The 25433-nt window shown below is 53.1% G+C and overlaps 9 protein-coding genes across 9 annotated transcripts; 7 read left to right on the top strand and 2 right to left on the bottom strand.

Annotated features, from left to right (window-relative positions):
* Window positions 1–615: 615 nt before the first annotated feature.
* BDZ83DRAFT_596835 (uncharacterized protein) lies at window positions 616–2175 on the bottom strand. Its single transcript, XM_060506868.1, has 5 exons — window positions 1984–2175; window positions 1763–1915; window positions 1264–1711; window positions 1190–1213; window positions 616–1138 (listed from the first exon to the last, which is right to left on the bottom strand). The coding sequence occupies exons 1-5, from the start codon at window positions 2033–2035 to the stop codon at window positions 715–717; spliced, it is 1101 nt and encodes a 366-aa protein (XP_060371871.1). The 5' UTR covers window positions 2036–2175; the 3' UTR covers window positions 616–714.
* A 216-nt stretch (window positions 2176–2391) lies between these two features.
* BDZ83DRAFT_714804 (FRG1-like family-domain-containing protein) lies at window positions 2392–3268 on the top strand (the record flags this gene model as incomplete). The annotated part of the gene is made up of 2 exons (XM_060511672.1): window positions 2392–2780; window positions 2836–3268. The coding sequence occupies 2 exons, from the start codon at window positions 2392–2394 to the stop codon at window positions 3266–3268; spliced, it is 822 nt and encodes a 273-aa protein (XP_060371872.1).
* Window positions 3085–4809, bottom strand: BDZ83DRAFT_5972 (WD domain-containing protein). Its single transcript, XM_060506893.1, has 5 exons — window positions 4650–4809; window positions 4274–4587; window positions 4114–4213; window positions 3640–4044; window positions 3085–3586 (listed from the first exon to the last, which is right to left on the bottom strand). Exons 2-5 carry the CDS (start codon window positions 4566–4568, stop codon window positions 3394–3396), a joined length of 993 nt encoding a protein of 330 aa, XP_060371873.1. The 5' UTR covers window positions 4569–4587; window positions 4650–4809; the 3' UTR covers window positions 3085–3393.
* Window positions 4810–5152: 343 nt separating this feature from the next.
* On the top strand, window positions 5153–7849 carry BDZ83DRAFT_564244 (uncharacterized protein; the record flags this gene model as incomplete). Its single annotated transcript, XM_060503618.1, has 4 exons — window positions 5153–5180; window positions 5237–5386; window positions 5447–7417; window positions 7473–7849. The coding sequence occupies 4 exons, from the start codon at window positions 5153–5155 to the stop codon at window positions 7847–7849; spliced, it is 2526 nt and encodes an 841-aa protein (XP_060371874.1).
* Window positions 7850–15380: 7531 nt separating this feature from the next.
* On the top strand, window positions 15381–18034 carry BDZ83DRAFT_596849 (glucose transporter rco-3). Its single transcript, XM_060506869.1, has 3 exons — window positions 15381–15717; window positions 15886–16155; window positions 16218–18034. The coding sequence occupies exons 1-3, from the start codon at window positions 15602–15604 to the stop codon at window positions 17548–17550; spliced, it is 1719 nt and encodes a 572-aa protein (XP_060371875.1). The 5' UTR covers window positions 15381–15601; the 3' UTR covers window positions 17551–18034.
* A 669-nt stretch (window positions 18035–18703) lies between these two features.
* BDZ83DRAFT_6211 (uncharacterized protein) lies at window positions 18704–19788 on the top strand. The gene has a single exon (XM_060508236.1). The coding sequence runs from the start codon at window positions 18765–18767 to the stop codon at window positions 19662–19664; it is 900 nt and encodes a 299-aa protein (XP_060371876.1). The 5' UTR covers window positions 18704–18764; the 3' UTR covers window positions 19665–19788.
* Window positions 19789–21399, top strand: BDZ83DRAFT_6220 (uncharacterized protein). Its single transcript, XM_060508305.1, has 4 exons — window positions 19789–20131; window positions 20292–20449; window positions 20522–20924; window positions 20997–21399. The coding sequence occupies exons 1-4, from the start codon at window positions 19912–19914 to the stop codon at window positions 21026–21028; spliced, it is 813 nt and encodes a 270-aa protein (XP_060371877.1). The 5' UTR covers window positions 19789–19911; the 3' UTR covers window positions 21029–21399.
* A 150-nt stretch (window positions 21400–21549) lies between these two features.
* Window positions 21550–22500, top strand: BDZ83DRAFT_596856 (PIG-P-domain-containing protein). Its single transcript, XM_060506870.1, has one exon. It carries the CDS (start codon window positions 21643–21645, stop codon window positions 22390–22392), a length of 750 nt encoding a protein of 249 aa, XP_060371878.1. The 5' UTR covers window positions 21550–21642; the 3' UTR covers window positions 22393–22500.
* Window positions 22501–22823: 323 nt separating this feature from the next.
* BDZ83DRAFT_645793 (actin-like protein 4) lies at window positions 22824–24309 on the top strand (the record flags this gene model as incomplete). The annotated part of the gene is made up of 2 exons (XM_060509887.1): window positions 22824–22878; window positions 22937–24309. The coding sequence occupies 2 exons, from the start codon at window positions 22824–22826 to the stop codon at window positions 24307–24309; spliced, it is 1428 nt and encodes a 475-aa protein (XP_060371879.1).
* Between the last annotated feature and the right edge of the window lie 1124 nt (window positions 24310–25433).

A 25433-nucleotide genomic window follows, 5' to 3' on the forward strand; every position in this document is an offset into this window, starting at 1 on the left:
GCGGGCAGTGTTTCTGCTGGTGAGCGGTATCGTCGGACTTGAGGATGATATGAGTGGGAATAGAGACGACGCAAAGATTGGGCGTCGAGTCAGGTTTAATAAAACGTTCGAGGGGAGCCTCATGGAGCTTTGTCTGTAAGATATGCGATGCAGGTAGTTCACCAGCAGCAGTACGGATACATTACCTTGGAGAGTGGTGACGAAAGGCACCCATTGGAGCAGGCGGCGGGGGCGGGGTAGCTTCCGGGTGTCGATAGAGCTCCTTGTCCACAGATTAGCTGCCAATAGGTGAGGTTTTGCAATCATGATGCAAGCGCACGAAAGCTTTGCTGACTGAGCAACCTCGAAACTCACCATTAGCATCACGCAATTCTCAAGATTTCATGCGCTAGCTTTCTGCGCCTCTTGAGCCTCGGCTTGGCTAATTCTCCAAGTATCCAAGAAGGATAATTTGGAATATTAAGCTACGGCTCCGAGCTGCCATTCGGAGTATAGACTGGCGGCCTGGGCCCCTTTAACACCAAGTACCGAACTCCGGGACTACCGGCCGGGCCCCTGCCTTCGGGTGCCCCACTGTGTGACCCCGAACAATCTTGACAAATTCAACATCGGGGTCGGCCTCACTTGACTACTAGTCACATGCACCGGAGCAATCAACAAGCCGACTTTGATCTTTGACACGCTTCGTTTATACTCTCATCAGCGGAACGACTCTTATGATACAGTATTCTTGGCCACGATGCCCCGCGCAAACTCGCCAAACGTTATGTGCTGCTCATTGTCCACCTCCTCGCCGAGGTTCGGCTGAGTAAAGACGGCCAACGTGTTGCGTGCGACGCGTCCGTCGCTCACCGCTGCCCTGACTCCCCTTACGAAGTGTGGTACTGCCTTGAACTTACCGCCCGTGATGCGCTCTAGAGCTTCGCCAGTCTGGAAAGCGATGCAGTCCCGCGGTATCTTGACCTGTACCGTCTCTCCGCTCCGCGATTCGATGTACAACCCTGCCGACGGATCAGGAGACGCGGCCAGCTCTGACAGTGGTGGTAGGCTTGCTGAAGTGTTATTCGTGACTTCAGGTACCGCGGTAGAAGTTTCCTTCTCGTCGATGAACATGGCAGACGTTAGGCCAGTCAGACATCTACCGATTGTATTAGCATTGGCAGCTTCATTGCTGCGAGGGCCCACTTACCCATGATCTTTGTGTCTCGAGCACCTTGTATCTGTTAGTGGATTTCTGAAGGCGGTATCGATCTAGCGACTCACCAGTCATCGTCGGCTGCACCAATCTTGGAAAGAGCTTCTTTCGTCTGTGGATAGTAGTGCAGGAGGCGCGCTTTGGTCGTGTTCGATGTACTGACAACGTGCTCAAGGTACCCTTTGGTATATCCTGGGATCTCGGACTCGGCAAACCTGTCGCATGCTCGGGCTACTAAGACGGCCGCATCAATGATGACTCGGCAAAGACTCTCCACACTTGGCTTGAACCCCGGAAGGACGTCTTGTGAAGGCCAAATATTAGGCGAGAGGTACTCGGGAAAGTTGTTCTGGTTAAACTCGGCCGTCGGCTTAGCACAGTCGAGAGTTGCATCAACATAGAATGCGCAGTTGGCATAGTATGAACCCTTGAATGTGTCAACCTGGCCATTCTTGAGCGTTTCTTTACCCAGGGACCAGCCCGTCAGGTATTTGGCCTTTTCATTCTCCAGCTTGACTGCTCATGTGTAAGCAGGGGTGGGCAGACGGGCAGCAATTCGCATCGTACCCAGCTCTTCCTCAGGGAGGTTGCCCAAGTAAGATGCGTAAGATAAGGTCTGGTGCCTTGAATGAGTGAATTCTGGCGGTACATCTTTGACCACTAGGATGCCCAGAGATTCGGGTCCAAAGGCCTCTTTCAGAGTCGCGAAGGGGATGTTGCCTATGATGTGAATTTCACATGTAAGCTGCTATCCGATCAATTCTACGATCTCGATCCATGGTACTCACCCTCCTTAAGGTCGTTGAGAGACACAACAACCGGTTGTGCGATCTGGGCCATGGTGTTTATCTGGGTTGTAGAAGTTTAAAAAGGTAACAACGAATGAAACAAGAAGAATCCAGTCAGGTCGTAGGCTCATCGACAAGCTTCCGCGATACCACCTGCCGGGTCGGTAGGTACCTAAAAGGTGGGGGAGGGGCACAGGTAGCCCCTTATGTAATCACAACGTCCAAACGTCCCTCGAACTCTACTCATCACCATTTCCAGATCTCCAAAGGTCAAGCACGCACCCAAGATAGGCCAAAAGAAAGCCTACCGGTTATCGCCGAAAACCGCATCAAAGATAACGGACTTTCACCTTCTCCATCGAGTCCTGCGAGCGGAGGGAGAACACGAAACACGAGCGATACAACGCGATGGTCAAGCCCCTGTCCTTCAAGGGCGACAAGAAGCCCAAGAAGAGAAAGCGCGCGGAAGCCGAGGCGCAGGACCGCGACGCGCAGGGCGGGGAGGTCGTCCGCACCGGCGGAGCTTCCGCCTCGACGGCAAATGCCGATAATGACGACGATAGCTGGGTGTCTGCCGATGCTGTGACGGATGTTGTCGGACCCGTCATGTTCGTCTTGCCGACGGAGCCCCCTACTGCCTTGGCATGCGATGCCGTAGGCAAGATATTTACGCTTGGAATTGAGAATATTGTCGATGGCAACCCGTCTACGGCTGAGCCGCACGACGTGCGGCAGGTATGGGTCGTGAATAGGATCACAGGGACGGAGCAATTCAGGTTCAAGGGCCATCATGGACAGTAAGAGCAATCAGCAGGATGTTATTGACGAGGGCCATGTGCTAACGGGCCACAGATATCTTGGATGCGACAAGAATGGCGTGCTGTCAGCGACGTCGGCGGCTGTCTCGCCATTAGAATTTTTTAACATCATTGCAACGGCGGATACCCCTGGCACATTCCAAGTTCAGACACTACGCGATACCTTCCTTTCTGTCAAGCCACCGAAACCCAATGTTACCACCTCAGACGTTAGAGGCGACGAAGAGTCCATCACATTCAACACCACATGGCGTATCAGGATGCAGGCGAGGTTCAAGCCGCGGCTCAAGGCGAACAAGGAAGAAAAGGCGAAGGAAAAGATTAGTCGCAAGGAGCTCGAACAAGCTGTAGGACGAAGGCTCGAGGACGACGAAGTTAGGAAGCTGAAGAGGGCGAGGAGGGAGGGCGATTACCACGAGCAGTTGTTGATGTTGAAAGTCAAGGGAAAGCACGACAAATACGGCTGATTCGGGAGATGACTTTCTTGGGCAACATGAAAAGGGGGAAGACGATGATACCCAGACGCAATGAGGAACCATTTCACTTTCGTTCTTGAGATTTTTTTTATGTTTGCTTTCTTCGGTTCCTTGACTTACGTGGGCCTCCAAGCCTTGATGTTACCGTCTTCTCCAGCAGTGAAGACCACCTGTTCGTCATCGTAGAAGCAGAACGAGCGAACAATCTCTTCGCCGTGGCCTCCCGGCAGACCGACGCTGTTCGCCCTGTCGAAACCCCAGCTGCCTTCGGCCGTACGGGATAGGTGCACCAACTCAAAAACTTGACGGCTGTTTCACTCGTTAGTTACGCTTCTAACAACTCGCAAGTGAATAAAACTTACTCTTGTGAGCCAGCACCGACAATAGCACCACTTCCATCAACCTTGGTTGTCATGTTGGCAATGTACTGGCAGCCCAGAGTCTCTCTAGCATCGCCAAAGTCGACCAGAGCCGCGCCAGAGCCGCAATCCTCGGCGACGCTGTACACGGCCAACTTCTCGTCGTGGGTCAGCACGTAGACCTCGATGTTGCTTAGGAAGGAGGCGTGGTGGACAGAGCCCTGGTTCAACGTCTGGACGACGACCTCATCTTCGTCCGAAATCCGTGTGTCATAGACGTTGACGAGGCCATCGGTCGATCCCGAGAGGAGGATGTGAGATTCTGAAGGGTGGAAGCGGAGTTCTGTGACGTCGTCGCTGTGAACCTCGTCGTACTGGAGCCTCTGCTTCGGGCCGGCTCTGATGTCCCTGCAGAACGTGTCAGGGGTCCCGTATATTGGGGCGGTGGTGAGTAGTCGTGATTCAAGGAAGACTCACCAGAGTAGGACGGATGAGGTGTGGTTCTGGAACTCCGTGCCTAGCGCTATTGTGTTGCTTCTAGGGTCGCATGCCATAGACAATATGGGTGACTGAGTAGCTGAACGTCATGTCAGTGAAATTCGTTGGATATTTCACTCCTCAGAGTGAGGAAACATACCCGCAAAATGGGCAACCTGCGGCTTTGACGCTTCCCTCATATCCCAGACTGAGACCTCTCCATTTTCTCCCGCCGTGCAGAGAACAGAGTTTTGCCAGTCAAAGGTCCTGAGGCATGTCAAGTTGCCATGGTTGGTCTGGTACGACTTGATCGGGCCCTGTCCCACACGTGCGGGATCAAAGAGACTGAGTTTCTGATCTGATGAGATTGCGGATAGACCAGCGTTGAGACGTTGGGTGTCGAGAACATAAACATCGCCAAATCTATGGCCGTCAACGCAAGAGAGGTTGTACATTTCCACGGCACGTTGAGCTCTGGGTCATGGCTTATATGAGCATGGACCCTTGACCAAAAATTGAGATTTACAACTACTTACTGAGCGTTGATGGTACACAGCTTAGACAGCGCAAAATTTCTCCTTTATTCTATGACCGTGGCAAATTTGAAGGTTCCTGCTCGTCTTCTCACTTTCACCCGGCTGAGATCGAAATTTCGTCGATTGCAAAATTCGTAGAAACTTGAGCAAGATCCGCCAGTGAGCGCAGTGGAGGACTGGTTAATGGATAAGCGTTTTTACGCAAACCCCCGCTTTGTACAAGTACACAGCAGTCGGTACTAGCGCCCCTTTGCAGTGGTATTGCGTACCTGGCGTCCGGCTAAGTTAGTGACCAATCATGCTTCGTTTAGTGGACTATCCCTGTTCATTTGGAGCTCCCAGTTCCATCTACGTGGACCTAAAGCCAGGACAGCTGTTCTGAAAGCATCGAGCTGCGCAACTGCCAGAACCACCAGCTAATCCTCTCCCGACACCGCATATCTGCAAGATATAACATGTCGCGGAACTTTGCGCTCGAACTTGGCACATAATTACCGTTCGAGATGAGGCGTTCTTTGCTCTGGCTAGGCCGTAAGTTGAAAGCCACTACATCCAAACGGCTGAACGGGAGCTGACATATCCTTAAGTGCTGTTGCAGGCAGCCGCTGTATTCTGTGTCGACGAGCAAAAGGTCTTGAACGATCACGAAAAGAGTCACGACAGCGACGAAGGGAAGCATGCGAAAATACAAACGGATGTTATCCCGGAACACCACACCCCACCTCCGAGGCAGCCCGGTATGTACACTATTCGCGATGGTGGGGGAAATCATGGTTAACAGAGCTGATTTCCAATAGGAGCGGACTTGGTCGAACTCGCCATCGAACAATTGATTAAGCTTCCACCCCGAACATACCCGAGACGTGAACGCCGCTATACTGTCGTTTATACCGTGCTCCGATATGCCCTCAAAGTCGTGCCTAGCCTGAAAGCTGCGCCTGTCCCTGGCAGCCACCAGGCACAGGAGACCAAGGTCACAGGTCCGCTGTTGGAGGCTGTGAAGCTGTTGGAACAATCTGCTTTGCAAAACAACACGGACGCGCTATACCTTCTCGCTGAGATGAACTTCTATGGCAACTACACCTACCCGAGAGACCTCAAGGTCGCCTTCGACCACTACCATACTCTCGCGACGGTCCACGGAAATCGCACGGCACAGTACATGATTGGCCTTTACTATGCAACTGGCATTGGTCAGGTCGTTGCTGCCGATCAGGCAAAGGCGCTCCTCTACTACACTTTCGCAGCGATGCAAGGTGACACGCGCGCGGAGATGGCTGTTGGCTACCGTCATCACAGCGGCATTGCGACGCCGAAGAATTGTGAAGCTGCGAGCAAGTACTACAAGAGAGTTGCGGACAAGGCAATGGACTGGTATCGTTCGGGCCCACCCGGCGGCATGGCTTGGGTGGTTGAGTCGTACCGTATCGCTGATGAGCTTGGTGGAGTCTACGGTGAGGGTGCTAGCGCTTCCAGTGCCGGTATGAATGCTATCAAAGCGAGCCCCAACTCCGACGCCAATGCCGCCATCGACGATGTGATTGAGTACCTCGATCTCATGTCGCAAAAGGGCGACGCCAAGGCATCATACAACCTCGGAAGGATCTACTACGAGGGGCAGAGGGGTCTTGACCGGGATCTGGACCTTGCTCGCAAGTACTTCTTTACTGTTGCGAAACGGTACTGGCGTAAGGACGGCCGTATCATCGAAAACCATAAGCAGGGCATCGAGAAGACGGCGAGCAAGGCGGCTGGGTTCATTGGCCGCATGTACCTGCGTGGTGATGGTGTCGACCAGAGCTTTGATCAAGCAAAGAGATGGTTCGAGCGCGGCATCTCTCACGGGGATGCTCAATCCCAGCATGGACTCGGTCTCATGATGCTCTACGGGTACGGGACGCCAAAGAATGTTGCCATGGCCACCGACCTCTTCAAGGCAGCGGCGGAACAGGACTACGCTCCATCTCAGATCGAACTGGGCGTGCTCTACCTTGACCAGGGCGGAGCAGAGGACGTCCGTATTGCGAACAACTACTTTGAGCTTGCCGCCAGATATGGCCAGATTGAGGCCCATTACTATCTCGCCGAGATGGTGTACAATGGCGTAGGCCGCGACAAGACGTGCGCGATGGCCTTGGGCTACTACAAAAACGTCGCCGAAAAGGCCGAGCCGCTTGTTTCCTCGTGGGCCGAGGCGAACCAAGCCTACTACTACGGTGACGAGGAGCTCGCTTTCTTGGAATACGTCATGGCAGCAGAGCAAGGATATGAGCGCGCGCAGAATAACGTCGCTTTCATCCTTGACCCTGTCCAGTCACGACTTCCACTGCCTGACTGGCTGCCGCTTCCTGAGTGGTTCGGTCTTCAGCAACACACTCGCCCTAACCTACTCAACAACCCTAGACTCGCCCTCATGTACTGGACGAGGTCATCAAGGCAGTCGAACGTGGACTCTCAGGTTAAGATGGGTGACTACTACTTCCACGGAATTGGTTCGGAGCCGGACGTAAATAAGGCCGTTCAGTGTTATACGGGCGCCTCGGATTACTCGCAGAGTGCCCAGGCCCTCTGGAACCTTGGTTGGATGCACGAAAATGGCATCGGTCTGACCCAAGACTTCCACTTGGCCAAGAGATACTATGACCAAGCACTCGAGGTCAATGAGGAGGCTTACCTCCCCGTCACCTTGAGCTTACTGAAGCTCCGCCTCCGAAGCGCATGGAACACTTTCACACACGGCCCGATTCACTCAATTCAAGACGATCCTAGTAAGCTAACACGGCGCATCCACTGAGATACGTATCGGCTAACCACGCACATTAGAACCAAAGAAGGACTGGTCACTCAGCGAGTGGATTGCCAACTTCCTGCAAGACGACCAACTATTCTATGATGACCCGTACTATGAAGATATCTTCGATGACACCATCGGCGGTACGGGCCCAGACGGCGTGCCGCTGGAGGACGACGGCATCGCTGAGAGCCTCATCATCGTCTTCCTCGCACTGTCCCTGGTGCTTCTTCTCTACTACAGGCAGCAGAGGCAGCAGCAGCATCGCAGAGAGGAGGAGGCGCAGAGACGTCAACAGCTGGGGCAGCAGGGTCAGCCTGCCGCGGCACAACAGCAAGACCAGGGCGTTTTCCCTCCACCTGGAAACCCGGAATGGAACAACTGGGTCGCTGGCGGTATTGGACACTGAAACGTTTGTATGAATACGGATAAAAAGAAGTAGCTGCTGTTGGAGATGGGGTGTCAGATGGGTGTCGCAAGTATCAGCTGGGGAGGACGATTAAGCATATTCAGCGCCGGCGTTTGGGAATGTCCAGGGAATAGGACCTGTTTCCTCGAGACTCGTTACAATTCATGAAGTTACTCGCTACAGTCTTTGCCCACTGGGTTTCGTTGAAGAGAGGAAAGCACAGTCAAGGGCTTGATCATCAAGCCACTTGCCTGTTCCTTACTGCTGTGGGGTTTCAACTTTCCTTACGTTTGAACACTTCAAGAGCGATTTTTTCTAAAGCGAATGCCGATACTATTCTCTCAACTTCAGAGCATGTAGTTCTTCTTCCAACCAAGGTTTCTTTGTTTCGCTCGCTGCGTCCCAGTTGGCGTTTTGAGAACGCCTCTGTAGGGCTTTAGAGTAAGGAAATAAATCAGCTGCAGGAGGCAAAACCCTACCTATGTTGATGAAGCATTACTGTGCTGAAGTTGCCTGTCATGTAGCACAAAACGATCAGTCTCCTCTCGATCCTTTCGGAAAGCGTGTGGGGAAGTGTGAATATGTCTCGATACATGTTATCATGTCCTTAATGCTCTACTCATCCTTAGTCCGGTTCATAGTTTACTTCACCATCAGGTCTTTGAGCTGTGGGTAGTATGGGTAGATAAATTGGATGAAGCGTATTCTGCGAAGATTGTTGATGATCGACGACATCCAGCTTCGCGTGATCCCCCCAATGTGAATGGAATCATACAAAGCCTTGGGTCTACAGGGTTCAGAGACAGCTTGTGCGAGTCGATATATGCATTAGGCAGAAGGGGAGTTTGGACTCTCAAAACAGTTTCGTAACAATTTCCTTCAGTCCCTCCCACGGGCCCCTTTCTTGAGAACGGTTCAACCAAGAGCTCATCATCAATTCCCAGTTTTCCATGAAGAGAGAATGGAGACTAGATACTGACAGGCTTCTATCGAAGGCCTCTGTGTGGAGCATGGAGGTTTGCCGGAAGCTAGCTGTGCTCCAACTCACGCCCTCTTACCATAAACATCATCCAGATTCCCTACACGCAGCTTGTGAGACCCTATTTCTGATTAGGTCAAACCCGTTGTGAGGCTCTCATTTTTGGACACCTTCAAGAAAGCCCCAACGGTATGACAGAGTGGACACACTTGAAGACCAGAGACGTAAGAAGTTTTGATGCTGTAACGCGAGATCGTCCGAGTTGGAGCATGAATATGTCTGCGAAATCATTTTATCATTGTCTGACGGCACAAACCATCGGCTGAGCCATCACTAAGGGCGTTGTTAAGCTAACAAAGATCATATGCAGCGTTCACTTTGGGGTGGTGGTGGGGGGGGGGGGGTTGTGTGTGTGATATACCATGGTTAAGGCAGTTTGTTCTAGGTTCATGACGACATGGTTCGATATGATCCTCGACGATGCAGTCTCAATAACACTTCTCACTCCACGAGCACACGATATAATATGCTTCCTGGATGATGGTCTTCGTCAGCAAGGCCCGGCTTGATGTAGGACTCATTGTTGTAAGAGATTGAACAGAAAAGAAAAACTAGAAAACGCCAAAAAGCTCGCGGCTCGCCTGTTGCCGCCGCTGCCGGTATTGGTGTTGTGGAATCCTTTTTCTTCGCCGCATCGCGGTGCCCAAGTCGGGGGTGCCGCAGTGCCGTCGATCGCTGCAGGCTGGCCCGGAGGATCAGATCATCATCGACCCCACACTTCAGCGGGCGTTGGTGGAAACCGACTGTCAAATCACACATATGTACGGAGTATACCCGCCCGGCTCTCCACTGATGTATACAGGACGTGGCAGGATTGCCCCGTATTCGAACTACAAGTGGGCATTTTCTACGGAGTGCTTGTATAGGGCACTCTCGTATTGGATAGGTAGTATGTCCTCTTAAACACTCCCGAGTATTATTCATAGTGGATAGTCTTCCTCTCGAGCTATTCTTATTTTATTTTATATATTTTTTGGTTATCTACTAATTTTATACCTATTTATCTTATAGCTGAGCACCTGAGGAGCCTGTAGTAACGAGCTATACCCTGACGCAGAATTAGAGGCGCGTGCTGCGTCGTGGGGGGCCACCTTCTTCCATATGGGCTCACGGGATGAGGTTGCCGCTAATAGTAAGCCGAGTATTTGCAATCTTTGGAGGCTTAGACGATGCATGTTGAGACAGGCAGACAGGCAGACAGACAGAGAGAGAAAGTGCCATTGTGGCACAGGCAGATATACCAAACATCCAATTTCCCCATGTCAGCCACAGCCTGTTGTCCTGCCTATGGAACTGGAGGCAAGTGCCAGACGAATTCTTGATAACCTCGCCTATAATACGTTGAGGCTCTAGACTTCCATGTAATGGAACTCCTTTTTGGAACCAAGGCAAGTGCCGAAGGATCAAATTGCCATGCTCTGCGTACCACAAGAGCTCGTCCAAGATTGCAGCGTCAAGCGGATGAGTAGGTTATCGAAGCAGAACCTAGTTGTCGGCAGGGTTTGCTCGACTACAAGTTACCACAAGATTCCAGACCAACGCCGTGGCGTCTGACGAGGTATAAGTGGCTTTGCCCGCACATTGGAGAACAGCCTGCCGTGAGACTTACCATACCACCGATGTCAACTTACAGTGCCAGCAGTAGACCAGCACTAGGGCAAACAAAACAGCCGCCAGAGATACCAGACCCTCGAACGTCCTGTTTGCTGCCCAGGTGTGACTACATATGCCAATGCCCGGGAAACGTTCCAGAATGTCGAGTTCGGACCGTTTTCCAATCCTTCTCTTTCTCCCTCTCCTGAATGAAGCCCGTCAGTGCGCTGCTGGAGCAATATCTCGTAGGGCGGAAGCGTGTTGGTTCCACAAGACTGTGCGGCCCTTTGCTTTCGTGCGTGCAGGCTGGATGGCCCAAAGCTGATTCGTATGCGTCTGCATGTAAGAATACTTGAAATGGGTGCTTGTGGGCGTGGCTTGCCGGTGCAGATGAGACAAGCATCCCTCATTGTCTCAAAAGTCTTGCTGCCGGGCTTATTTCATTTCCACAAGGAAAAAAATTGACTTTAGTTGCTGCTTTGAATAGACCTACCCACCATCGGAACTGAAGCTGAAGCTGCCTTATCAGCCTTAGCGGAAATATGGACGTGAAGGAAGAGCTGTGCCGTCTCGGATCTCCGTGTAAACGCGGGATGTGTAGTAGATGCCCACGGAGCTCCATTTTCGAAGCTCTGTGGGAGCTGACCGCTGGGGTGTTGTCTGGGATAAGCTGCAAGGCCAGCCTAGCCCTTCTTTCACAGAATGTCTACCCTTCCTTATGCTGGAAACTGTCATAAAAGCTTGTGAGGAAAAACCATCTCAGCTGTCATTGAGGCTTTCTTTCCCCATGCTCTGATTTTAGATAGCATGCGTCTGCCACAGCTGGCAGGGCCGGCAAATAAGGCAATTGCCGGCGCAGTGCATAACCGACTTCGAGGCGAGAGGCACGTAAGCAGCATGACTTGGAAAACACAAGAGAAACTAGCAGGAATCGACGGGTGAGCGTCGAGGCCGAAAAAAGTGGTGGAGGTGCGGAAAGAGCTGTGCCGCACGCCGGCATTGGTCATGGGGTGAGGTTGCGAGGGCGTCGTCGTCGTCGTCGCCGTCGTCTTGAGCGTCTGAGGTCCGCGGAGGGCGGGTCTTCTCTGAGTGGACAGAGTCTAAAGACTGGAGCCGTGGCCGCGGCTGGAAGCAGCGAGCATTCGATCCCGGGGTGCACATCAGTTGTTGGAGCTTCTTAGGAATTCAGAAGTTGGCAAGCGAAGCTGACTAGCTATTCGGGGGTGTTGCTTGGCTGGTCTTGGGTTACTGTAAGTTAAGCTCAAGAATGTATGACGAGGAATCGCGGTAAATGTGCACGTTGTAGGTGGAATAGGAAATTGACTAGCGCCGGTGCCGCCCATTGCCAATGGTGTCCATAGAACTTTCATTGCCTACGGTCCTACGGAGACCGACCTTACCTAAGGTATCTCGAGGTACCTGGTAAGATAGAAGTCCGCTGGCCGGGACGAACTACCTACCTACGAGCCAGAAGGAGGGCATCTGAGAATTTGCGATAAGGTGCTCCGTACGATAGGTACGTCCCCAATTCTGTCAGGGCTGGCGGAGTTTCCCCGCAATTTGTCTGCGCAAACTGAGGTGATCTTTTTGTTCCTTGTCCGCCACCCCTGCCCGGCTTTTGTCTGATGGATTGTGGAGAGATCACACTGTGTCAGTATCAGTAATCCCGCAATGTTGGGCTGGTGGTCTGATGAGAAAGCGGTCAAGCTTCACAGTGTACATGTCTCAAGCTGAGGTGGCTTCTCAATGGTGAGATGAACCCCGGATTAAGCTAACACTGTGTGCCGACACCAACGGCCTTTGCATTCCACTCACACACACACTCTCTCTCTCACTCGCCCACACACCGCGCTTCTCTCGAAGTGTAGACACGCGATACCTGTCGAGGACAAGGCTCGGAATCATGAAATAAGCGACCGCCGCCGCCGCCGCCAACAGCGAATACAGACTTTCTGGAGAATTTGTGCCATCGTTGTCGTCATCTATACACACGTCTCCTTATCACGGCGATACAACACTCGAGAGTACGAGGGATACTCAAGCATCGTCCCTGAACATCATCCGCCTTGTCAGACTCAGCTAGGGGTAAGACGGGTCACGAACGGCTGCGCGGCATCGAATGGGGACCCATTTCCACCAGCTTACACGGGGTACAAGGTAAGGTGGTGAGGTAGCAAGCAGCAGGCACTCGTGGCACCGTCACATAGCTGAGAAGCCAGGGCAAGCCACTGCGCGCGAGAGAGAATATGATGACTGCTTATCCTCCAGTCATGGAAAGTGACGGCCGTCAAGCGGGTTGGCTGCCGGGCTGTCAAGTGGTCGGTCAGTCATATCTCACTCTTGTCCGCAACCCGAGTGAAAAGATGGTACGACGTACGAGTGCCCAAACCCAGCAGCATACTTGTTGCAGTAGAACAACAGCCCTCCAGCCAAGCACCAAGACAGCGTCCAACGATGCAGGAGATGCTGAGTCAAGGCAATGTAGGCTGAATGCATGTGCGGCCTGCACGATACAGCACAGCACCAGCGCGAAGCTCAAGCAGGAAGCCACGATGCTAATTAGAGAATACTACCAAATTGCCAATGTAAGATACTCTTGTCGCTGTCAGTAGGTATCCGTACTCCGCACTCGCTCGCGAGAGACAAAAGACGGATAGCACAGTGCGTGCGAGGCGCCCCTGTCCAGTCAAGTCAAAGTCCGTCAGCCCGTCACCTGCAGCGTGTTTGCCTGGCTGGGCTAGTGTCGTGGCCGCTAATGCAGAGTCGCCTTTGTTTGCCATTGAGAGACATGAACCAAGGCCCCCGATCCCAAGAACGAGGAAGGGAAAGTACCTCGAGGGTAGTCAAGGGAGAGAAGCAGGCGCCTCAGTGCTACACCTCATCAGCACCGCATTTGTACATGTCTGTAAGGTATCGTTAGGGTAGACAGGCCAGCTCTCAAGACATAGTTTTTGCGGTGTTCCCCTCGCTCGGGACACCCATGGAACTACAGTCACATCAGACCAAGACAACTAACCCTCCACTGACACTGACTGCTGCATGGTCAAACTGTAGTGTACACGCAGCCCTAGAGATGCTCTAACGTCTGTGTGTCGTCCTGTGTCTGTCGTCCCTGAACTTTTTGGAAGTTGAGTTTCTCCAGACCCCGACAACCCGACTCCAGGGAAGACAGGGGGAAATGGTCAGACATCTGACAAGAGTTGCCATTGGACATACGGGCGAAGGTTGTTGGCTCGGCTTTGCTTTTCTAACAGGTTTCCAGATGTTTGTGTGTGAAAGCGTATACGCAAGCGGCCGTGCCGAGAAAGAAGTTCATCCTTCCGCCCCAGAATTGGCTTCAGTTCCTTTTTATCAAGATCCTCCAGAATCCAGCGTCCCCCGCAAATAAGGGGAAACCTAGCGCCAAATCAAATAATCCAGCAAGTTGCGTGGTTGATTGACTACCTTTTGGCGAGAGAGATGCACCAGTCCAGTCGCGTGTGTAACACCTCAGTGCCCTCAGCCACTCAGCCACTCAGCCACCTAGGTACCTCGTCTGTACATCATTTAGGTAATACTTCAAGCTATGGAAGCTCACGAGACTGGACTGTTGAGCACTCGACACCTTTGGAGAAGAGTGCCCGTACCAATCTGTAGGTATCTCAAAATTACAGGGCCAATGTGCTGGAAGCTGGCGAATCTCATCGAGCTACGACTACATAGGTATTCGTACGGTCCAGGCACGTCCACTACACTACGGATACAATGCCCCGTCCAATTCCATATTCCCATCCCGCCTTTCATTTTCTGGCGCCAAGGGGGAACAAGAGTAAAAAACGCCATCGCCAGATACGGAATAGTCTTGGGAAAGGGGTATGTGACTGGCGAGGTGAGCACGGCCGGATGCACCACCCATCCTCAAAGGAGCCAATTAGAGCCGCAGCCACCGGGCTGGGGCCTTCGCAAAAGCAGCAAAACCCAAGCACAAGACCCAGCAGAAGACTCAAGAGTCGAGGTTCCCAAGAGAGAGGAGCCAGGCGAGGGGGACAAGACAGGCACAGTCACCCGTTCCCAAGATTCGCTAGTCACCCATACTGTGGCAGACGAGGGGAGGAGAGCCCCTCAAAAGACTGTACTGATCCACGGTGCCACGGGTCCTTCGCCCCCCCCCCCCTCCGTCCGTTCAGCAGCTGATGGGTGGGTGAAAGATGGATGTGGCAGCGTTCAATCTTGTTGGTTGCGTCGAGGCTTCACAGTGTCTGATTCTGAGTCTGTCCACGGGGCAGCTTAATTGTGCCGTTTTTTCTGCCCATACCTCGCAACTTGAACTCAGTATACGTCGCTGCGTCTCGTATGGTCCCTGTCGCCTTTTTCGCTAGGTACAGAGTACGGAGTACTGCTGCTGTTTTTTCTGCTTTGCTTCTCCCAGGCTGATGCTGTGTGCTGATGGCGGGGGTGAGAGAGAGAGAGAGACAAAGCTGAGCGTGAGCGTGCTGACATAAGGTGATGGGAGTCGGGAGAGAGAAAGTCTTGCTGCTTTCCTCACCCACCCTCTATCTCCACATTTTCCCTTGCCCTCCGCCTTTCTAACTGGTGCATCTTCCCTCCAGAGTTCCACACACCCCAGACTCGCGCTGTTCACAGTGTTCTCTGTGCCCCAGGGCGCCCCCCCTTCTCTGCCTCGCCCCCGTTCTCTCTGTCCCAGACCTCCCAGACTCCCACTGTGCCACTGTGCCACTGTGGTGGGCGTATGTACGGTACGCAGTAGGGTACCTTAGGTGGGCGGTGATGGCTTTTTGGTGGCTCCTTCTTCCGAACTGGACTGGACTGACTAGCCCAGAGTACCCGGGACCCGACTGCCCGACATTTCGTGCTTCTTACCTTCGCCTGTCTCCCTGCTTCCTTCTCCACACCCCATCTGCCTGTCCTGTCCCATTCCATCCTATCCATCCATCGTTACCCACACTTCGTCGATTCACCACTCTTCACTCGCCCGCCGTCGCCGTCCCCGTCGCCCGTCACTTCACTCAAATGGTCGCCGGCCCATTTCCACCTCGATTCTCGACGACCCTCGAGAGTTTCGCCCTCTCATAGTACAACGCTTCCATTCTGGATTGCTCGAGCCGAAACCCCCCTTCACCATGGCGATAGCCATGGGCTGGCAGAAGCCCGACAATGTCGCCGGCTCGTCGGCCCCGGCCATCATGGTCGGTCTGTTCGTCGCCTCGGGCGGATTGCTCTTTGGCTACGACACTGGGTAAGCACACACAAACAAACACCCACAACGCGGCAATACGATCGAGCACTGCCCTCAACGACAGACGAACAAGAGAAGGAAAAGGACGCGATGGCGCTGGTGCTCATATTCGTGTGTTCGTGGGGAAATTCTTCCGAGACTTGGACGCTGATTCGTGACGGACTGTAGAACGATTAACGGTATTCTCTCCATGACGGCCTTCCGACGAGACTTTTCCACCGGCTATACCGAAAACCTGAAGCCTGCTATTTCACCCGCCGAATCCTCCATCATCGTCGCAATTCTGAGTGCCGGAACAGTCCTCGGTGCTCTCCTCGCCGCGCCCATCGGCGATAGTTGGGGCCGTCGCATTTCGCTCATCTTATCCGCCGGCGTCTTCAGCTTCGGCGGTATTTTCCAAGTCTGCGCGCACGACATCCCAATGCTTTTGGTTGGAAGGTATGCTTAAAGGGCTGGTTGTGTCGGATCATCGCGCAACGCGTCGCTGACCAAACGCACAGGTTTTTTGCTGGTGTCGGCGTAGGATCTATCTCAGTGCTCGTACCAGTCTATCAGTCAGAAATGGCCCCAAAGTGGATTCGAGGTACCCTCGTTTGTGCCTACCAGCTATCCATCACGATTGGTTTACTATCCGCGTCCTTTGTCAACATCTTGACCGAGAGGCTGGACTCGGGCGCCGCCTACCGCATCCCGCTTGGCCTTCAACTTGTGTGGGCCGTCGTCTTAACCCTCGGTCTCCTGGTCCTCCCCGAAACACCACGCTTTCTTGTCAAGAAGGGCAAGCCAGAGGCCGCGGGTCTATCACTCAGTCGCCTCCGTCGTCTCGATATTACCCATCCCGCCCTACTCGACGAGCTCCAGGAAATTGTGGCAAACCACGAGTATGAACTCACACTTGGACCAGACTCCTACAAGGAAATCTTTTATGGGTCCCCCCATCTTGGTCGAAGAACTCTCACTGGATGCTGCCTTCAAATGCTGCAACAACTAACGGGTATCAACTTCATCATGTACTACAGCACGTCCTTCTTCGATGGCGCCAAAGTTGAGAATCCTTACGTAAAAGCTCTCATCATCAACATTATCAATGTCGTTGGAACAGTTCCGGGCCTCCTGGTCATCGAATCCTGGGGCCGTCGCAAGTTGCTCATGGTCGGTGCCATCGGCATGGCAGTCTGTCAACTCCTCATCGCCTCCTTCTCCACGGCCGCCGGAGAAAACCTACAGCAGGCCGCGCAAACCATTCTCATCGTTTTCTGCGCCATCAACATATTCTTCTTTGCAGCATCATGGGGCCCTGTGTGCTGGGTTATTACGTCCGAGATTTACCCTTTAAAGATTCGTGCAAAGGCTGCCTCGATTTCGACCGCTTCCAATTGGCTCTTGAACTTCGGCATCGCATACGGCACTCCTTTCATGGTTGGTCAAGGGCCCGGCTACGCCGACATTGGTCCCAAGATCTTCTTCCTCTGGGGTGCCTTTTGTATTCTGGCGGTTCTATTTGTGTGGTGTATGGTCTTCGAGACAAGCAAGATCAGTCTTGAGCAGATTGATGAGATGTACGAACGTGTCGACTACGCTTGGAACAGCACCAGGTTCGAACCCAGCTGGAGTTTCCAACAGATTCTGGATGAAGGATGGTCCCCTAGTGGTCAACCCCCACCGGAACACGAATTGCAACAAACACAGACAAATTCCACTTCACAAACGACGCAAACCTCACAAACAAACTCAAATTCAGCAACATCAACAAACACCGGCGCGACTGCGAGCTCGACGGAAGCGGAAGCAAAGATGTTATCCCAGATGGGTAATGTGGACTTCAGTTATTGATCATTTATACCCATCTTCCACTTTATATCTGATGTTACTATTACCACTCTTTTTCTTTCCTTGTCATTTCAAATCATATCCCGGATAGCAGCGTCGGAGTTTACAATGTTTGGAGTTTATGGGGGGGTTCATTGGCCATAGCCACCGACGGGCGGTTGGTTCTGGGGGTTCATTCTGGCGGAAACGGGTCTTGCCACTATATTGCAGCGCAGCGGTCGTTTGGACAAAGCGAGTAAAGATATCACGGTCAATGTCGACGAGAATATCCCATTATGGTTTGACGAAGGAGTCAGCTTTCATGGCGTAAGGGAGTCGATGATGTATCAAACCCACCTCTTTGGGCATAACACCTTAGTATGACGGAGCGGTGGGAACAAGGCCGGTTTCATCCGGTCTAGAAGATAGGCAGGGGCAAGGCAGCTCTTTTGTCATCTATCAATTTGAGTCAAATCAGTCCATCACTGTTCAATGACACTTGACTGCTTTTCATGAGACTTGTGACTGGTGACCTGTGACTCGGTACGACTTTGAGACACCAAGACAAACATGTTTCGGAAGATAGCTTTGGGTCCGAAGTAGAAAGAGTGTCCCGGTACTTTGGCCGTGTCTATTAAATGCTTCACAGTAAGTTATCAATATCTGGTTACTGATATAGTTGACTTGGTTCTCTCTTACAGATCCATATGCTAAAGTCGACTTTCGGGCCGTCATGCCGGAAACAAGTGCACTGCCCTGCTCAGCAGAGTTAAGCCCGAGTCGAACATGTAGCACTTGGCCCAGACAGAAGAAGCGTCCACAGCATGTATTCAAGCATCAACATCCACGTTGACTGCTGTAAGAAGCATAGTCCAAGGCTCCTCCGATGGCTTCACTCTGAGTTAGTGAACTGCTGCTCTATATTTCGTGCACAATGTGAATATGGGTCCTATTCTTTAGATTGAAGGGAGCCTTTGCGGTGCTGATTGAAAGCGATCGGACTGCATAGCGAAGGTTAACACATTCACTGATTTGTCAGTCTGTCTTGTGACGTTGAAGGAAGAAAACTCCGAGTATATTTTTGTATTGTCTCCTCACCTCTGACAGACTGTGGCTCTCAGAGAGCAAGATGTGCTACCAGCCCAGTAGAGTGAGAGAGACAACCCAATATCGACCACCAAAACTTTACCCCCCCCTGAAAGCATGAAACAGAAAGAAATGATACCAGACCTGCAAAGATGGACCTTTTTCAACGCCTCGACGAGGACATATCAAACCTCATTATCGAACATGGTTTCCTCAACCTCGACGCGTTGCGCTTCGCAACAGAACGCGAGGTCGAGCGTGCTGCGGTAAGGGCGCTCGAGATGGCTACCCCTGACCTGCAGCTCGCTATTGCCATGAGACAGAGTGTCATAGGAATCGAAGGCGATAACATCATCAACGACGATGAGAATGATGCCGACGATAATAATGGCAATAATAACGCCGCTAACGTTGTCAACAATGACGATACTGGAGGTTATGTCGGCCGGGAAGAACGCAACCGCCTCCTCACAGACTCGCGAAACAACAGCGCAGAAACCTCAGACGCAGAAGACAACAGCAATAACAACAATAACGACGACGACAGAACGGAATGCGTCGTCTGCTTCACAGCAAGACAGCCTCTCCACCGCCTCCCCTGCGGCTGCCGAATGTGTCCCCGCTGCCTCCGGCGCTGTCTCCGCGCGGGTTTACGTCCAGGAGGCTGGCCGCCACGGTGTTGCCAGCCTCTGGCACCGGATAACGTCGAGCAGGCCGCCGGCGCAGAACGGCCTCGGTTGGTGAGGCTGTATCGGCAGGTCCGGGTTGAGGAGGAGACGCCGGGTGAGGAGAGGGTGTATTGTGCTAGGCCGGAGTGTGCTGCGTTCATACCGGCTGCTGATGGTGCTGCTGGTGACGACGCGATGTTTTGTCCTGCGTGTGGGCAAGGTACGTGTCGGCAGTGTCGGAGACCACTTCATCCGGGACAGCTGTGTGGTACCGAGGCCGAGGATGCAGCGTTGATGGACGTCATGGACGAGCTTCATCTGTCGCCTTGTCCTAGTTGTGGGAGGATTATTGAACGTGCGGGCGGGTGTACGCACATGACGTGAGTTTTTGAGCCCCCCTTTTCTTTTCTTTCCTCCCCTCCTATCCTAGAAAGCAAAGTGAAGTAAGGAAGTTTCGGGAGTAGAACTGATCAGAGGACTTGTAGGTGCGTATGCGGCCAAGAGTTCTGCTTCTCGTGCGGCGGGATATGGAGTAGAGGCTGTGTGCAAAACTGCAGAAGTATGGGGTTTTGGGGCCGTGTGAATATGAGGAATCGGAGGACGACATATCGGCAGGGTCAACTTGGGGAAGATGGTCGAATTGATGTTCCCACGCCAGTACTTCAGCATCCTCCTTTTCCTCCTCCTCCGCCGCCGCCGCCTCCTCCGCCTCAAGTTCAACCGCAAGTTCCACCACAAGCTCAACCCTTTCCACAAGCAAACCTCGATGGTTTGTGGGATCCTTTTCCTGCAGGTGAGTGACTCCTCTTTCACGCCCAGTCATAAGACAGAAACGTGCCATTTTTATAAAGGTGGGCACAATTTCCAGCTAGGGATCCAGACCGTGGTTGTGCCATTTCCTCTTCCGCCAGTACAGTTCTTGATCGATCCCGGCCTTATCACTGCCGCTTCTACGCCTGTGTTTTCCAACGTTATCTGTGGAACAGCAGGATACTTACTTGGCGTCCGTAGGAATTGTCCAGCCACAAGTGCAAGATTTCCAGCTCGCAGGGGAGATACCATTTATAGATCAACGCAACGTATACGACATGGACCGAGAGGCTCGTATTCGACAGGGCCGGGGACGCTTTAGCATCATCATGTACTACCCAGACGGCAGAAACACAGAGGTACGTTATAATCGACACACTGCTTCCCATAGTTTGAATCTCCACTGACAAGTACTCATTCCCACAATCCAGCCAGAAACCCGAGAGTGGCGCCCTGAACCCCGCGCCAATAGACGCCGACCACCTCCCCTCGCGCGTCCGGGCGAGAGGGCGAGAGCACCGCGGGCCTGGCCCGTATTCGCGATTCACGCTGAGGACCCCCTGTGCAGCCACCACCTGCCGACGTCGTGGGAGGTGGAGGACATGAATAACCGCGTCCAGGCGCCGGCGTGCACGTTTTGCCGGTCGAGGGCGCACGCCGTCTACTTTCGGTGCCGGACGTGCGGGATCGTGGCGTGTAGTATGCACAATAGCGTCCGGTTGGGGTTGACGTGGGCGCAGGCGGTGAGGGTGCGGAATGGGTTGAGGAATCGGGTTTGGATTGAGCCGGCGGGGACTAGGAGAGATGAGAATAGGAGAGACGAGAATCGGAGAGGTGAGTTTGATGGTTCCCTGACCAGTTTGGCGTTGGTGTTTGCCGTAGTTTTGCTTCTGACTTTATGAATAGGTTGGTTTCGACAGGCGTTTGGGAGAAGATGATGCGGATGGGTGTGTCCGTAGTGCGGGTGGAATACTTTGCTTCTCGATGTGTCTGGAGCGAGAGGAAAGAAACAGGGGCTGGGTATAAATCAAGAGGGAAAGACTGGGGAAGTAATTGATCGATCAAATTTCGATTCAAAGAAACTAGACTTTATTGAATCCAGGCGCTTAGAAGTTAAAACCTATGTGAGTGATCTGGGCTGCTCATTGCTATAGTCATCCTCTCGGTTTCTAAGCCATCTTGATTCCTACGAGAACCTGCAAAGTATGATGGCATAGATTGCTCCAACTATTTTGTAATTGAGGAGGAATTCCTTATAAACTAATACGAGTTTCGTGACCTGATGGATTTATAGAAGATGACGCCAAGGGTCTGGTGAACGGGAAGACAGGAAGTTCAAGAAGTTACATAATCGGCGCCGACCTTGAGGATGAAGCGGCCCCACTACTCCGTGCATGCGAGGCACTTAGACAGGGGCAGGACGGACAGGGCCAATTCTAGGTTTCCACTAGAGCCAACCTGGGGAAATGGCAATTCTGCCTCTTGCAACACCACAACTCCACTGTCGCAACATTGATAGCAGAGGCCAGGCTGATCGGGCTTCTCGCCCAAGATGTCTCTATCCTCAGACGAAGAAGAAGAGCTCCTCTTCGACAACCAATCCTTCGCCTCCGAGTCCAGCGACGACGGCGAAGAGCTACCGGCCCCGCGACCCCTGCATCACAACTTAAACTACTTTGCGCCCCCCTTCTACGGTCGCCCGCCAACCCCTCTACCCCCTTCGCCGTCACTGACATCGCTCCTCCGCCCGTCGCGACCGACGACTCCTGATGCCTCGGACGACGACTTCGAGCCCGTGCCACGCGCGTCGCCGCAGGTGCCGACCTACGAGTACTACGGCTTCGTGCTGTACCTCTTCTCAACGTTGACCTTCCTCGTTTACCTGCTCTGGTCCTACCTGCCCTCGCCTTTCCTCCACGCGCTGGGCATCTACTATTATCCAAACCGCTGGTGGTCGCTCGCGATCCCGGCCTTCCTCACGATGCTGGGGGTCTATATTTACATCGCGCTCGCGGCGTACAATACGGAGATTCTGACGCTGCCGCTGAGCTCAATTGAGACGGTGGTGGATGATGCCTCTAAGATTGGGGTCATTGACAGCAAGGGGCGGCTGCGGGATGACCCGAAGAAGAGGTCTAGGAATAAGAGAGACCACAGGTTGCCGGGGGGAGGTTACGACTGGAAGAATATATGGAACGAGGGGACGGATGCTGTCATGGACATCCCGTTAGCAGGTGCGTGTGAAGTTCTCTATGGAGAAGGCCGAGACTTCGAGTCAGAGGACGAATATATCGTGACATGAAGCCCAAATTCACAACTAATTGAAAACGGATACAACCAAAACGAAAATGAGATACCCATTGGCGCGCGAGATCCGTAGTTCAATCGTATTTCAAAATGCCAAAGTGAATGACATAGCCTTTCTATTGAGGCTCCGCTCTTTAGACCCCGTGCTCAAGTGCTGTATGGTGGGATGTGACGATTCTGCAATTTGATGGTAGCCATCCCTGCTCGGTCAATACCTCTCACCGAGAGCTCGTACAGTGTGTCGCGCTATGACACAGTGGGGTGTGGCTGGAATCTCTCAGCCTTGCACCTTCCTCCAACCACCGCGCCAAATTTTGACCAGACGCGACTTTCAATCGACCGAAGCATCGCAACAACCCACCCCACTGCCCTCGAACCATCTCAATTATCTCGGTGGATTGTCGCTTCACACGTCGAATTGAAATCATGTCCCAACAACCGCTGTCCTCGGCCATTCAGCCGACCGACATCTACGGAGGAGGTAAATGCTTACTTCCCGCTGTACTCTACGCGAGGCCCAATCTAACCATCGCGAACAGACGAGGTCTCCGCTCTGGTCCTCGACCCAGGCTACTGCAGCACCCGCGCAGGATTCGCTGGCGAGGATGTCCCCAAGTCCGTCTTCCCGTCCTTCTACGGCCGCGTTGGTTCCTCCGATACCCCGACAACCGTCTTCGGCGACGAGTGCCTGATCCCCCGGGCCGACCTTGAGGTCCGCAACTACATGACGCGCGACAGTGTTGTCGAAGACTGGGATGTCGCCAACAAGCTTTGGGAGCACATGCTCATCACACGCCTCCAGCCCGGACGCCCGACCCATCCGTCCAAGAACGGCCTGAACGATGACCCCAAGGAGGAAGTCGAGGGAGGTGAGGCCAACGGCGACGTCGACGTGGCCATGGAGGACATTGAGTCGCAAGAGAAGGCCCTGCAAGAGAACCCGCTCCTGATGACCGAGGCGCCGTGGAACTCTGCAAAGTCTAGAGAGAAGGCCATCGAGATTATCATGGAGAACTGGGGCTGCCCTGCGTTTTGGCTCAGCAGAACGCCCGTCCTGGCTGCGTTTGCTGCTGGCAAGGCGAGTGCCCTAGTTATTGATGTCGGCGGCTCCAACACTTCGGTCACGGCCATCCACGACGGCATGGTCCTGAAGCGATCCATCCAGAAGTCTCCCGTTGGTGGCCTGTGGCTGTCCTCCCAGATTCGCAGCCTGTGGGAGACCTCAGAGCCCAAGATCGAGCCCGTTCCTACATACATGGTCGAGAGTAAGACTCCTGTCGACGCAGGCGCTCCTGCTCAGTTCAAGGAACGCAAGTTCGACTTCTCCATCACCGACTCATTCCGCGCCTACGAGGACGACCGTCTCCTTACGGAATTCAAGGAGTCGGTAGTCGAGACCTGGCGCGGACCCGGCAAGTACGCCGTGCCGCAAAACGAGGAGTTCGCCAAGACGCAACCCGGCCGCGTGTTCGAGTTCCCCAACGGCGCAAACCAGATGTGGCGCGAGCAGCGGTACAAGGTCTCCGAGGGCATGTGGGACGAGACCGCAGCGTTCCCGACCACCAACGAGGAGTTCCGCCTGAACAAGTCGCAGACGATCCCCGAGCTCATTCGCGCCGCCCTGAATGCTGTTGACGTCGACCTGCGCCCCAACCTCCTCGGCAACATTGTCGTCACTGGCAGCACTAGCTTGCTCAACGGCTTCAACGACCGTCTGAACAATGAGCTTACGGCCATGTACCCCGGCCTTAAGATCAAGATCCACGCGGCTGGTCTCTCCAGCGAGCGTCGCTTCGGCGCCTGGATCGGTGGCAGCATCCTGGCCAGCCTGGGTACCTTCCACCAGATGTGGATTTCGCGCAAGGAGTACGAAGAGAACGGTGTTAGCATCGTGGAGAAGCGTTGCAAGTGATTGCCGTCATTCAAGGGCCCGTGGGGGATCAAAGTCAGGATAGGGGTAGCAGGAGTATGGCGGGAGGGTCATCGTTACTCGTTACTAAGAAAAGGGCGTATGGAGTTTGCACAAAAGGCTTTTTTCTAACTACCAGAGGGAGGAGACGGTGGGCGTCAAAAGACTACCTCGCATTAAGACCGTCTTGGAAGGATGCTATCTGTACGCGCATGCAATCTTTTCCTTCACCGGAGATACATAGATTGTGAAAATACAAAAAACGTATCAAACGAATGTTGAATGCTGTGAATCTTGGCAGACCATGGTCACCCTGCAACGATTTGGACATGTACGTACCTGAATACATGTATTGAGGCGACGGGCCTGCGGTTCTACGCGTATAGATTACGGAGGTGCGATCATTGTAGCAGATCCTGTCTTGCATTGCGCGAGATGATCGGAGCGGGTCGATCCTCAGCCAGCCACTCGCAATTAAGGCTGGAGTAGACAATGGCCGAGTAGGTAGATTGAACGTGGCTTTTTGTCCTGCTCATTGGTAGAGCATATTTGGTTCTGCGCTATGCCGTATTAGTGAAAGAGCGAGTCCGGGGAAATGCGGTTCAGAAAAGCGATTGATGTGGAGATGGATGTCTTGAAAGGCCAGAAGGGTGGCCGCCTGCCCAAAGTTCCCTTGTTTGCCAAAGATCTGGAGACTCTGGAAAAGAACAAATTGCGATTCCTTGATTGATATCTCGGGTATAGGAGATGACTGCAACTCGAATATGAAGTAGGCATGTCAACATACCTTACCTAGGTATATGTATTAAGCAGTCCAGGAATCCGATTCACCTTGAGGAAGGTAGACCTCAAGAGACGGAATTGGTTCTTTCCTTCCGTGTAAGTGACCACGACCCACCCTTGCTCTCCTATCTACCTAGGACCGTCCCATGCATCAACACCCTCGGGCTGTCTCCCTCAGCCAGGCACCTTCTTGAGCAAATAATTTCTCCTTTCCGCTTCCAGATTCTTCACAACTGACTTACCGCGGTGATCAGCTTCTTACCTTCTCACACAACTTACCACCACATCCATCCCTCCATCCATCAAACGCCTTTACGAACACAGCAAGCACAATTTGCCATATC

Source organism: Colletotrichum acutatum (genome assembly GCF_030867785.1).
Source record: "Colletotrichum acutatum strain CBS 112980 chromosome Unknown BDZ83scaffold_1, whole genome shotgun sequence".
NCBI classification, from domain to species: Eukaryota; Fungi; Ascomycota; class Sordariomycetes; order Glomerellales; family Glomerellaceae; genus Colletotrichum; species Colletotrichum acutatum.

Coding starts and splice junctions, on each gene's coding strand:
- BDZ83DRAFT_6220 (XM_060508305.1), top strand. CDS start 19,912: ATGGTCGAATTGATGTTCCCACGCCAGTACTTCAGCATCCTCCTTTTC. Junction 20,132..20,291: donor AACGTGCCATTTTTATAAAG/GTGGGCACAATT, acceptor TGGCGTCCGTAG/GAATTGTCCAGCCACAAGTG. Junction 20,925..20,996: donor GAGAGACGAGAATCGGAGAG/GTGAGTTTGATG, acceptor CTTTATGAATAG/GTTGGTTTCGACAGGCGTTT.
- BDZ83DRAFT_5972 (XM_060506893.1), bottom strand. CDS start 4,568: ATGTACAACCTCTCTTGCGTTGACGGCCATAGATTTGGCGATGTTTAT. Junction 4,045..4,113: donor ACCTCATCCGTCCTACTCTG/GTGAGTCTTCCT, acceptor CACGTTCTGCAG/GGACATCAGAGCCGGCCCGA. Junction 3,587..3,639: donor GTCGGTGCTGGCTCACAAGA/GTAAGTTTTATT, acceptor CGAGTGAAACAG/CCGTCAAGTTTTTGAGTTGG.
- BDZ83DRAFT_6211 (XM_060508236.1), top strand. CDS start 18,765: ATGGACCTTTTTCAACGCCTCGACGAGGACATATCAAACCTCATTATC.
- BDZ83DRAFT_596835 (XM_060506868.1), bottom strand. CDS start 2,035: ATGGCCCAGATCGCACAACCGGTTGTTGTGTCTCTCAACGACCTTAAG. Junction 1,916..1,983: donor TCTCAACGACCTTAAGGAGG/GTGAGTACCATG, acceptor TTCACATCATAG/GCAACATCCCCTTCGCGACT. Junction 1,214..1,263: donor GGTGCAGCCGACGATGACTG/GTGAGTCGCTAG, acceptor AACAGATACAAG/GTGCTCGAGACACAAAGATC.
- BDZ83DRAFT_596849 (XM_060506869.1), top strand. CDS start 15,602: ATGGCGATAGCCATGGGCTGGCAGAAGCCCGACAATGTCGCCGGCTCG. Junction 15,718..15,885: donor CTCTTTGGCTACGACACTGG/GTAAGCACACAC, acceptor GACGGACTGTAG/AACGATTAACGGTATTCTCT. Junction 16,156..16,217: donor CCAATGCTTTTGGTTGGAAG/GTATGCTTAAAG, acceptor CCAAACGCACAG/GTTTTTTGCTGGTGTCGGCG.
- BDZ83DRAFT_596856 (XM_060506870.1), top strand. CDS start 21,643: ATGTCTCTATCCTCAGACGAAGAAGAAGAGCTCCTCTTCGACAACCAA.